General features: G+C 47.4%; 1 protein-coding gene across 1 annotated transcript in view; it reads left to right on the forward strand.

The window, feature by feature from the left end:
• The first annotated feature begins 340 nt into the window (after positions 1-340).
• Positions 341-12,525, forward strand: part of LOC119453381 (cytochrome P450 3A41) — a 44,637-nt gene continuing 32,452 nt past the window's right edge. Inside the window, exons 1-2 of the mRNA XM_037715423.2 lie at positions 341-581; positions 10,029-10,125. Of these exons, the coding sequence (XP_037571351.1) occupies positions 496-581; positions 10,029-10,125 (183 nt within the window). The 5' untranslated portion in view covers positions 341-495. The remainder of the gene's footprint in view (positions 582-10,028; positions 10,126-12,525) is intronic.

Genomic DNA, 12,525 nt, shown 5'->3' on the forward strand with positions numbered 1-12,525 from the left:
TTTCACTGCGACAAATTCAATTTTTGCTTCACTAACATCTTGCACCACGCGGAGGGCCTGCGCGTTCGGGGTGGTTCGGGATGATTATCTCCGCCACGGACGCCGACACCGACGCCGGATGTTCTGCGACACGGGGCCCTTAACGCTATCGCGTTGAAATTGGTGCCGTGTCGGCCTAGTGCGAATAAGCCTTAACGAAACAGGTGGCCAAACCAAGCCCGTATCACAGCCGTCGCCTGCGCACCCCGCGAGCTATTAACAGCGTCTCTTATCTGCGCTTTCGTTAGCAAAAAATAAAATCGAATGCAGCGGACGAATCAGCGCTAGTATAGCGGGTGTTTTCATACCGACCGAGTGCGCTCGGCGTGCCAACGTATCCGCACGAGGAAGGTTCGCGCTCATCTGGCAAGCGTGACAACTGCGTGAAAGAGCAGTGTCGAGTGACATACCACATGCCGCTCGAGCTGCGCCGAGCTTTGTTTTGTCGGGCCGCAAATGGATACAGCAAGCCCGGCTGCCCTTGCAACGACGGCTGCTCTGCTTTTGAGCGCTGTCGCCGTCGCCTTCGTATTTCTTCTCAGGTGAGAAAGATCAATTATTTTTCCTGACGCCAAGTGTACTGTTGTCTAGCTTTCTTCCCTGGACAAGCATCACATATGGTCATAGTTATCGTGAAGTCGTGAAATTGCAAAAAGCACGTTAGAGAGAGAGAGAGAGAGTGGTTGTGAAGAGGAAGAGGCTCTATTAAAAACGAGGCACAAGCATAGAGAGAGAAAGCAAGGAGAGGAAAGGCAGGGAGGTCAACCAGACGAGCATACGGTTAGCACAGAACGCTGTAAAACAGACACGACGTTAAACGCAGCGCCATGTTCTGTTGTACGGATTTTGAGCGAGAATAAGGCGATTCGAAGGACTCGATTCTTCGTTATTTACAACCATGTGAAGAAAACGGGCAATCGACAGCAATGTCGTACTTTGATTTAAACTTTTACGGCCATTCTGCATCGAGCCATCAGACACGCTGCCTGCGTGTCTTACGTGTGTTCCGTATGGTAAAATAAAAAATCAAAGCCCCTTTCTTGAAGAAAGGTGGTTGCACGCGAAGATTTCTCCCATGCGAACTGAATCGAAGTTCAAGTCCAAAGCCAACGACGACGCAACGAAACCAAGAAGTGCTCAGCGACCCGATGCGATGCCTTTGTGATTTGATTGCTTGTTTATCATTGTATTTTTTGAACGTTGAAGCTGAAGGAAGGCATATTTCGTTATGATGCATAGCCTTCATTTTAGATCATGTAGCCGCTGATTACAGGCGCACACACTTCCACGGACGACTCTACTCTTCCACAGTATTGCCTTGTGATCGCTGTGGTAGGCGGTCAGAGGCTCTGTCGTTGCCGATACATGGGATCGGCCTTACGGGCACGATGGCGCTCGCGCGTGCGTTCGCGCACGGCAGCCTCTTCTACAATGCGCTGCACCCGCGGCCTACCCATGGTGATGGCCAGGAATGCATTGCATGATGCGTGTAATGCAATGCAGATATATACAGTTCGTCTGGTATGGTGGTGTCGCCCTTCCCGTTGTTCTTATCGGTACAACTGCAATGTAAACTGTAGTGTACTACGATACGTATGTCGTGCGCCGTTGTTCTATTGCGTTAGTTTGCTTCCCTGCAGCGCGTTTTCGGCACTCACGAACGAATCAGTGAGACATAGAGAGCTTCGCCTTAATTCGGTCCTGCAGGTTTTAAGTGCCAAAACCACGATATGATCACGAGGAATGCCGTCGTGGGTGGCGACTCCGGATATTTCGACAACCTGGGGTGCTATGCAGGATGCGCCGGAGTTTCTCGTTCGCACGAGTTTTACCCGAGTTTGCTCGGCGGCAGTCGGGGAACGGGGATAGCAAGGAAGGTGCAAAAACAGCAGGCAGAAAGAAATGTCGAGATAAAGCCGCGTGTGCCAACATGGGCGCACCCTGCGCGGCACAGTGCTTCCGCGCTTCAAGCACAGAAGACTGGGCAACAAAACGCGCCAGCGCGGCGTATTGTTATCGATGTATTATAGCAATTTAGCAATTTAGCAATACCGTCACTGTCCCACTGACTATCGGCACAGTTGCTGTCAGCCCCTTGCCACGCCTTTCTCTGGCGCTTCAAGGGCGTGCCTCCTCTTTCGGGCATTATCTTTCTATCCTCCGTCGAATGCGAACAGGGCACATGCGATGCATTCTTGCACCTACACTTTCCATCAATGGAATACTTTGAAGTACAGACAAATAAAATAACGAACATTTTATTTTTTAAGTATCGGGTTTTCGTTTTGAATGCTATACATTTGTGATGACAAACAGAGATCGAGTGAATTATTAAATTTAGCTTACCTTAATTTTAATTAATAATTTTTGTTCATATGGTGAGCAGTTGCCAGGGGCGCCGCAGTGCTATGTTCGATGAAGTCAGTCAAGACAATGATCTGTCCATTCCCTGTCTATTAGGGGAATGGTAACGCAGTGCTGCATGGCTGTTCACCGCAGGTGCTTCACTGAGGCGGCCATCAAGGCCGCCGCTTTACCAACTGAAACGACAATGTAGTCATAGAGACGGGAGCAACAGCTGCCGCTGCAAAATAGTTGTGTGGTATTGTAGGCTCCGTAGTGAGGCAGCACAGTGAAAATCTACCAGTTTATCTGCGTGCGCGAAGCCTCCGTGATGCATTGCGAAGAACAACGTGCTGCGCAGCGACACAATTTATCGCTTGTCATCGCTTATTGTGCAATGAAGGTGCCTCCGTGCACATGTGCGCAGAATTTGAGTGTGTTGTACACTCCAATGTGCTTTCCGATTGCTTCCGTTGAATTGAATTGAATTGAATTGAATTTTATTCCGCAACAAGAAAAAGTTACGAGGAGGGCAGGTAAAAGCTGTAAGAACAGCTTGAGGTGCCCTGACCCCCCTAGCACACGGGAAAGCATAAAAGCGTGCGGCTAAGGAAGTACAACCTACTAAGGAAACACAAAAGATATAAAACGTCACTTGAAAAGAGGGACTACGAAGCAGTCATAAAGAAAAAGGAAATCATCGTATCACATCATTATACAAACATTAAACGCAGTTGGTTTGGTGATGTACTAGATACGTCAATGTTATTTTCTTTTATTATGTGGTTTAGAAGTGTAGGCAATTGAAATTTGAACATTCGATTTCCGTAATTAGTTCTACATTTCGCGACATACCACACTTCAGGATGGCGTACATTATAAGCATGAATGTTTTTCTCTAGCCTTGCTAGGCTAGTCATGTCATCATTATTTTTCAGCAAACCGTGTTTATATAAAGGGCATAGCTTGTAATCATACATTGATGTAACCTGAATGATGTGGTACTTCTTAAACAAGTCTGCAGTGTGGTAGCGATATGGAACTTTACAGGCTAGGCGTAGAGCACTTTTTTGCAGGACGGTAAGTTTGCTAATGTTTCCAGCTGTTGTTGTTGACCATACAAGAAACGAGTAATTAATAGAGACAAAAATAAAGAGTTATATATGATTATGTTAACAGAGGTAGGAAAATTGTAGCAGTGGCGGCGCATAATGCCTGTTGTCCTAGAGAGTTTATTAATAATGTAGTTCACGTGATCATCCCATGTCATGTTTTGTGAAAAATACACGCCCAATGATTTGAAGCATTTTACCACTTCAATTTTAGAGTTGTTTAACAAAATGGTGGGTAACTGGACATATGCGCGGCGGGGGTGAAATAAAACTGCCTTCGTTTTATTAATGTTTAGTTTTAGGGAGTTCATTTGGGCCCATGCATTAATTTCAGACAGTGCGCTATTCACTCGACTACCCAAATCGGCACATGATGCTGAGCTAACAGCGATCGCAGATGGATATCGTAACGACAGCGCAGCAATCGCACTTTGGCGGGTGAGGGCTCTTGTGTGCAGTTAGGAAATTAGACTTGGAACGCTGGAAGGTGTTGCAACTGTTTAGTGTACCGTGCTTATGATGAAGAATTGCCATCACACTGGGTCTAGAACGGCGAGCGTATCTCGACGCTGACGGTGTTTGCGCTCCTGCGGCTCCGATACGTCACCGATAACAGAGCAGCCATCTCTAACGACAACTGCGATACGTTGTCGTTGGAAAACACTACGCACTGCTCAGAATCGTCGTCCTCCACGGCGCATCGCCGTCTTGCAAGCAGTTGCAGTGACGTGTCGATAATTATTTCCTGTGCACTACGTCGCCACAATGCAGGCAATGAACCATGTTGTGGGGCCATCACAGCCCAAGAAGATAAATGCATAATCTGGCGAAAGCCAACATTTCTTTTTGGTAGTGGTGCTCAGTACATCACCGATGACAGTGCCTTGTGCGTGTTTTATTTCTGCGGTCAAGATTGTTGATGCCTCTCAGTTCCGCAACATGTGGCTGTAGCCGAAAAATAAGTTGGGCGTGTCCTAACCGTGGTGGGCGTGCGCACAAGAGTTGCATGCCTCGCGCGGGGCGTGACCTACGGTTTTGATTGACAGGCGAACTCGTGCCAAGCTCGTACATCGTGAAACCCCCCTCGAGTTGAACTCGCGAACACGGCGCCGGCTGCAGCAGCCTGCTGCCATCGCGTTCAGCGACAGCAAGCGTCAATATGACCATCTGGACCCGTTCACCTACATGAACGACGTAGAGTTTCAGCGTTATTTTTGCCTTTCCAAAACGCCAGTGCGCTGGCTGTGTGACGAGTTAGGCGAAGGCCCTCGTCTGCGGAGACAGCGTGGCGGGCAAATTATGCTTACCGAGCATCTACTGGTGTGACTAGGCTGCGGAGGAAAAGTTCGTGCGATCGCTTCGGCTCTCTCCGGCTTCAAGCTCTGTTCGTCCACCGCGCCCCAGCCCCAGGCCAGGTAGGGCGGCGTCATCGTAGTACTGGGGCACCTGCGAGCACCTGGGGTTCAACCCGGACCATCCAACCTGCGAATGCGAATTGGTCACATTATATAGGAAGGCTCAAAATGGACGCCGGGCTGCTTTCCAGTGCAACAGGTGCCGAAAGCAGTTTTCGCAGTTACACGGTACCGCTGCACTGCACTGGCAGAGGGGCGAAGGAATTTACTTCGGCCATCACCAGGCGGCAAATGGTTTGGCTCACGTACTGCGTGAGCAAAAGCGTAGACATAGTGGTTGTTGAAGGAGATGACCGGTGACTTGTTTCCTTTATCGCAGCACGCCATCACCGACTGGGGGAAGTACCCCTGTGAGGTCACGAGGGACGAGCTGCTGGCGCGACCTCCACTCGGTGGCCCCGGGAAGATAGTACAAATTGACGAGTGCCTTCTTCGCGGCGAGCAAAAGTACAGTCGAGGCAGCCTAATGACGGGTGACAACGTTCCGACAAGCCGCCAAAATTACGGCGCGTTAAAGATGGTGGCCCTTGGGTCTTCGGCATGGTCTGCGCGACCAGAGGGGTGCTGCTACTTTTCAAGGTCGACCGACGAAAGGGGGCGGCGCTAGGCGCCATTATTGCAGCCAATGTTCAACCGGGGACCATTATTCATAGTGACGAATTGCTCGCATACAATTGTATCCCAAATGTAGTGGATACTAGCGGGGGTATGCCTCAATCTGCATTGGGAGACAGTCAACCACAGCATGAACTTTGTGTACCCAATCACGGGAGTTCACACGCAAAAAATAGAAAGGTATTGTCAAAAAGTGAAGCCCACCTCATCAGCGATGGGCACAGGGTAACTGCACCGATGCTGGAGTCCCACCTGCAGTGGATGTGGTGTCCGTGAACGGCCACGTGCGCTGCAAAGACCCTTTCCTGAGTTTGTTAGAAGCCACGGATCGCTCGGGCTACCCAGTATAAAGACTATTTTCTGCAGTTGTTAGAAGCCATCGCTCGGCGCTAGCCAGTATGAAGGTGCATCAGAAAGGAAAAGAAAATAAAGCGTAGTTTTCTGACCCTTGTATGAGTGTTTTTCGGCATTCCTGAGTACTTACACGGTAAGCGCTCGACAAACCACTTCTGCGCTAGCCGACGCTCACTTCGTCTCGCACTCATACTTTAGCGCGGTCTGTTGAAAGCCCAGTGTGAAAACCAGGCGCACACCAATCTGTGCTCGGAAATGCTAGCGCAACTACGTAGCCAGCCGCGCCAATCTAATCCAGAGCAAAAAAGAGGAGGGCGAGCGTCCCCGCGTGGTATAACGCGAAACGTAATAAACTACAAATTGGCCTAATGCACATTCATTCAGTGGCGTAGCCGGGAGGGGGAGCTAACCTGGCTTCAGCCCCCGCCCCCTCCCGAAATTTTTTCGTGCTTTCATGATATCAGTTGAAGCTGCAAAAATTCTAAACAGTGAAACCAAACTTATATCATCTGAGGAATGTTACGACAAATAAATCATCTGGTTTCCAGCCCATACAGACTGCGAATCCACCGCCAACCCAAACCTTAACGAGTCTGCCCATCGTGTTGCGCGAGGACTCACTAACCGCGCCCGACTAGGGGGGGGGGGGGGGGGGGGGGCTCTGGCCGAGGAGGAGATGGAACGGATTTTCACATTCAGTGACATTACCCAATTCTACAGAAAGTCGAGGTGTATATATCCACCTCCTAACCCAAAATTAAACAGGTTTCAGGCGGTTGACTGGAGGCGACTTCAAACCAGAACTTGTACGAACCCGGTACATCTTAACCGCATGTTTCCGGATTAATACCCTGAGGCCAAATGTAAGTTATGTAGTGATAGAGTAGCCACCATAGAACAGATACTCTGTGATTGTGAAATAGTTCAGAGGAGAATTGCAGTCCTCCCGGATGAACTAAGGGCACGGTGGAGAACCGCACTGACTAGCTCTGATCTTCAGCACCAACTTTGGGCCATCCAGCAAGCTCGGGAAGCTACCGAGAGACAGGGTCTCTTTGCTGCCCCCGGCGTGGCCTAGACCCAAGGCCATCAATTTGCCGGATATTTATTAAAGTTGACTCACTCACTCAGGCACCGTCGACCAAAACAACCACCGGCGCCGGGAATCATTGTGGGTTTTATTTACAATGTCTTTTTCACGCTCGAAAAGAGATTTCGGCGCGAACATTGCGAACTCGGGCTGGATTTCGTGAAACGCCCATGCTCCTGGAGTCACATAACGCAGCGAGCCCCATCCGAGCACAAAGTTTCAAGGGCTTTTCGACGGCGAGCGGGCGCGTCGCGGCATCTCACGGCGGCCGCAGAATCTGCGGAGCGCGTGGATTTCAATTCCGAAACTCCATTCATGGACCACATATTAGCACAGTTACACCAACGGTTCGAAAAGGACAAGACAATCTCAAAGGACTTTTCAATAATTGTACCATCCGGATTGCCACCAAGCTCTATCTTCGCATCTGTATATTCCACTGTATCTTCGCATTTCTAATGTATATTTTGCGTAACTCCTGCTGTTTATATGTACTGTTCTGTTGCGACTATAATTTCCGTGCGATTACTCACAATACACGAACGGTAACAGCTACTCCTGCGCAATACATCGGAACGAAGGAAAGCGTCATTGAGGTTTTTCTCTTGCCGTTGCATATGCACAAAAATGTAAACAAGGTTCTTGAATGACAAAGATTTATCAAAATATTTGAACTTAACTTGTTCATTTCATGGTCTTAATGTTTGTTATATCAGGTACATGCACTGTTTTGCTGGTTTCGAACTGATACAATTCTGAAGGTCGCGTGATATTTTCTTTACTTATTAAATAGACAAATAAACCTGGAAGCATTGATATGAGTTATGTCTGCCGCAGTTCTTGTGACACATGAATATATTCTTTTATGAAAAAATACATTTTACGTGTCTTGACAGTGCGTAGTGCTCAAGAATTCCATTGCAGCACCTAATATACAATGACATTGGCAATGGCAATGTGGTTATTATTCATGTATTTGATCCCTCAACAAATTCTCTAAGGAGGAGGCCGCGCTGCAACGTGAGCGCACCCCTCCCCCCCGAACAAAATTGCCAATACCATCTAAACAGCACTAATTTCAATTTCTTCACGAGAAATTGTCGAAAAATTCGCTTTTTGCGAGTGTGCAGATGATTGCGCGTCTTGCATCTTAGTTGCAGTACTCAAATGCGCAAGGAAAGAAAAGGGGTTAAACAAAAGGGGGGGTTAAGTCTGCCGCAGAGGGGGGGGGGGGGGGGTTACAGCCCCCGAACCCCCCCGTCGGTGCGCCACTGAGAGCAAGGAAAGAAAGCCAAACGCTGACGCATAGCCAAATGCACTCGTTCCATGACGCCTGGCGTTAACCCCGCCTGCTCTTAAGTTGGCGCATTTACTGTGGAGCATACGGTCGTGACATCAATTAATTCCCTGCCACGATTTGTCGCACTTATAAGGCAGCTGAGTGTAGAACAATAGCGCGCTAAATTTTGGTTGTGTAACTAAAATAACCCCGCGCCATCGAAACTAACTGAAAACATCCAACCACACCTCCCCAACCTCAACGAGGTCACCCACTCCATTGCGCGAGTCCTAGTCAACCACACCGGAGACACTGGAGACGAGTTGGACACCAGGGAGAATCTGACCACTTATAACGATCTCGTTAAGGCATTTTACCTCCGTCGCCGAACCTTCCCCCCCACCTCACTCCAAGTTCAGCCGGGCTCAGGCTACCACCCTTTGTCTGGTACAAACACAAATAAAGTAGATTTTGTTCTACTTATGAATTTAAACATCTGGTTCTTCGGATATTCATTATGTGGCGTCGTTTTGTGCGCGTTTTTTTTTTCTTTTTTTTTGTGTGTTTGCACGAATCTGTTCACAAAAATTCCAAGAAATCTTGGAGTCCAAAATTTAATTAAACTCGTCGAAAATAGAACTCTAGCATCAGTTTGAAGGCTAGACATTCTTTTTTTTGTTTTTTTGTCAGTAATTTTCCTGGAGTACTCACATCAGCTTCCTAGCAGGCAAACTCTTCATGTATTTCGTCAGTTTGACGCTGCGAACGCTAACGCTCACGAACTGCTAACTATCCACATTAACTACTGTTGCTTCGTCTGGAGTACAAGTCACCCTAAAAACATAAGTTGACTGTTCCCACTCCGAAAAAAAAAATTGTCCGCCGTTTCTGTATTATGCCGTATGATTTTCCCTCATAGCCGTTTGTTAAAACTGGGTGTAATCAAGCTTCCTCATTTTTATAAATAACTCTTATAATATTTTTTTACATGCGCTCTTGTCAAGTCAATGTCCTGCAAAATATTAAAACCTAACGAAATAGCAGAGCCAAACAAATGCACATCTCGCTACTCACTCGCGTACATGAATACTGCCACAGATATTTCGTTTTAGGACCAACTACACGCTACAAATGATTAGTTACAACTTTCATAAGATAATAAATAACATGCTGATAACTGACACCGATCTAAGTTTTTGTAGCACTTTCCAGATGAATTTAATTTTTCTCGTGAGAATACTTAGTGCGCCTCATATGTATATCGCAATTTGTGCTTAAATAACTTATTCTCTGCTTGTCTACGATTGTTTCTTTAAATAAAAAGGTAAAACTGTTTTCAATTAATTGATTGCTGAATTGAAGCAAATCTTTACCTTGTTGCAAATCCTTATTTTTTTGCTTAACTATGTACTCGGTTTGTAGCGTGTATGAGAAATTGTTCTTTGCATGTGGGTTTATTTGAAGCCCGCCGGTGCTAGGCATTGTTAATTACATTATTTGATCTTTTTTTCATTACAAATATTTTTTGGTCACATGCTGCTTATGCCCGTGTCACCGTGTACAGAGCTTTATAAAGTTGATCATCTTTCTATAAGTACATGTTTGCTGCAAAAAGTACGCAGGGGACGACTGGTTTAAATGCATTCGTGAACCAGTTTAGCTTTGCTTTGTCCGTTTTTTGCACTGAAGGCAGGATTATCACAAGCTCAGAGTCCGCACTGCTACTCTGTTACTGCTCTCAAATATCGCCTTATTTTCTTTTATGTTTGATCAATTTTCAGATGGCGACGGAAAACTTTCGATTTCTTCCGGGGGACTGGCATCTCGGGTCCACCCCCGAGTATATTATCGGGCCACTTCCACCAATTCTGGGGAGAGGTACGGTGCTCAGGGTTACTTACGATGATAATGACGATGTTGATGTTGATAAAATTGTTTATTTATTAACGACTGGCTCGAAGGCCTATTATGCGACGTTAATAAAAAAAACATAAAAAGATCGTTTGTGGCTAGGGGCACAGCACCCTTATTCCATGGCGTTTTTTTCTGGGACAACTGCAGAGCTCGATGGGAATAAACCTTATTTAAGTAAGACCAATAACGTTTTAGAAGTGACACGGATAATATAAACAAATGTGCAGCAATGTAGCGATTACCCAGGCAATTGTATCTCCAAGGGTAGTCCAGTTTAATCATCACAAAGTTTATACCAACACAACAAAGTTCCTGCAAGATTTCTGTAAGTGGGAGAAACTTGTCTTCATTATAGTTTCTTTCATGTAAAAGTAAGTGAAAAGTAAGTAATCCTAGTTGAAACTGGAATTAGTTTTATTCGATTTTCTTCAGGGCCCTCTCCGAATACTTATATTGGTTCCGCTCTCTCAGTGCTTTCCTAACAGGGAATTAGCCGACGTTGTAATTACTTCAATCGGGAAGCACATGTAATTGAAAAACACGTGCATGATATGCAGGATGACGCGACAATGCTACCACGGTTAAGGTCGTTTCTCTTCCAGACCACAAACAAGTGAATGTATTCGTGTGTGAAATCCCTTGCAAAATCTATCACAGAAAGTGCGTTGATATCTATGATTTTCTAATACATTCAATAGTATATGATGAAATTCAATTGAATGCTATGAATGGTTTTTGCAACAGACGAGCCAAAAAGAGCGCTCAGCACGCAAGCAGCATGATAACGTTTGCTTTGGAACAGAGTGCCGTACTTCCCCTTCAAGCTGGCAAGATGCTCCCTTGACTAGTTTTGCTTGCAATCCCATCTGCATTAATATATGTGCAGGCGGCAATACCCGAATAAAAGCCGCACAGGTCAAATTTCTGGCCTCATTTGACACCTGAAGGCCGGCCATCATTCGTGACACGTAATTGTCACGCTTACATCGCTTACTCTGTGACACATGGTGTCGAATAGTGCATAGTGCATGCATAGTGACAGCATTCATTGTATACTTCTACGTGCAATAGGCGTTTTGTTTCTCTAGCCAGTGCAACTGTGGAACATAGTTACGCGGAAACACATTACTGCTGTTAATACATTTGACTTTTGATGCGAAGGTGTCAAATGGACCATTGAGTGAAAAAGCTGGCGTCGGTTATCTGTAGCAGCTAAACTCGCCTTGCCATTGGCTGCGACGCCACGTCACAAGCTGCGCCTCGACGGAGCAGAATGGGCGAAACAGAATACCTGCTACGACTTTAGCGCGCCAACTGTTGCGTGAAGGGAAAGGGCATCACCGCTACGCACGTCACCCTCGCACTTGCTCTCGGTGCGAGGGCTCCTCGACGGAGCTGAACTGGCACACCGGGCGGAAGGGCACACCTGCTGCAGCAGCAGCGTGCCAAGTGTTGCGTGAGCGGAGAGGGCATCGCCGCGACTAGTCGCCCGATGGGCATCATCGCGTCAGTGGCATGCGGTGCTGGCACCGCAGGCTGCTGCTGCTTGCTGGCTCGGGCAGCACGTACCGCTATGGTACGTTACTCGCAGCGCAACACCGGAAGGAACGCTCAGCACCGTCCACTTAGACATTTATGCTTTCGCATTCACAACTCGTAGCAAGTGTTATAAGGTGTCCTCGGACTTTCAGATTCGATTACATATTCCATACTTACAATTGATATTGGAAAAGTTGACATTGTCTCACAATTACTAGCATCGCTATAAATAAATGTTTTTACGGCGAAGCTGTTTATGAGTAGGGTTGAGTATATTTTTCATGTGTGTGAGCCGATCCTGGTGATAGTGCAGAGAGGGTCCAAGCGCAGTCGCGCATACCCCAGTGGACTCCGGGTGGTGGGCTCCGGGACCTGTAACGCGTGTCACACCTGGGACCCAAAGAGGTCCCAGGCACAAGAGAAAGAACAGTTTTTAACAGCGAAGCTGTTTAAGCCAGCCGTAATGTGTGGTTCGCGTTTCGTATCGAGAAACTGCTGCGCCGTAGCCATGGCAAGCATGAGGGCGGTGACACCCAGGAGGGTGAAGCGGTGCATGCGCACGCGGTCTCCTCCTCGCCAGATCCCTCCCTTCCCGACCCCCGCCTCTCTTCTCGGAAGCTTGCACTAGGCCGCGCAAAGCTCAAGACCATGGTGTAAGATATATACTCTTTAGGTGAGGACACTGGCGAGACGCGATCGACCAGATAATGTAGCAACAGCGCGTGTCCTTCGGCCTGGTGACGGCAGCGGATACGTATGGGTGGGAAGACACAACTTCAGTTAAAATGAAGGCGAGAGCTTCGCATGAGCCCGGGCCAGCAGGCA

Source organism: Dermacentor silvarum, chromosome 5, assembly GCF_013339745.2.
Source record: "Dermacentor silvarum isolate Dsil-2018 chromosome 5, BIME_Dsil_1.4, whole genome shotgun sequence".
In the NCBI taxonomy this organism is placed as follows: domain Eukaryota; kingdom Metazoa; phylum Arthropoda; class Arachnida; order Ixodida; family Ixodidae; genus Dermacentor; species Dermacentor silvarum.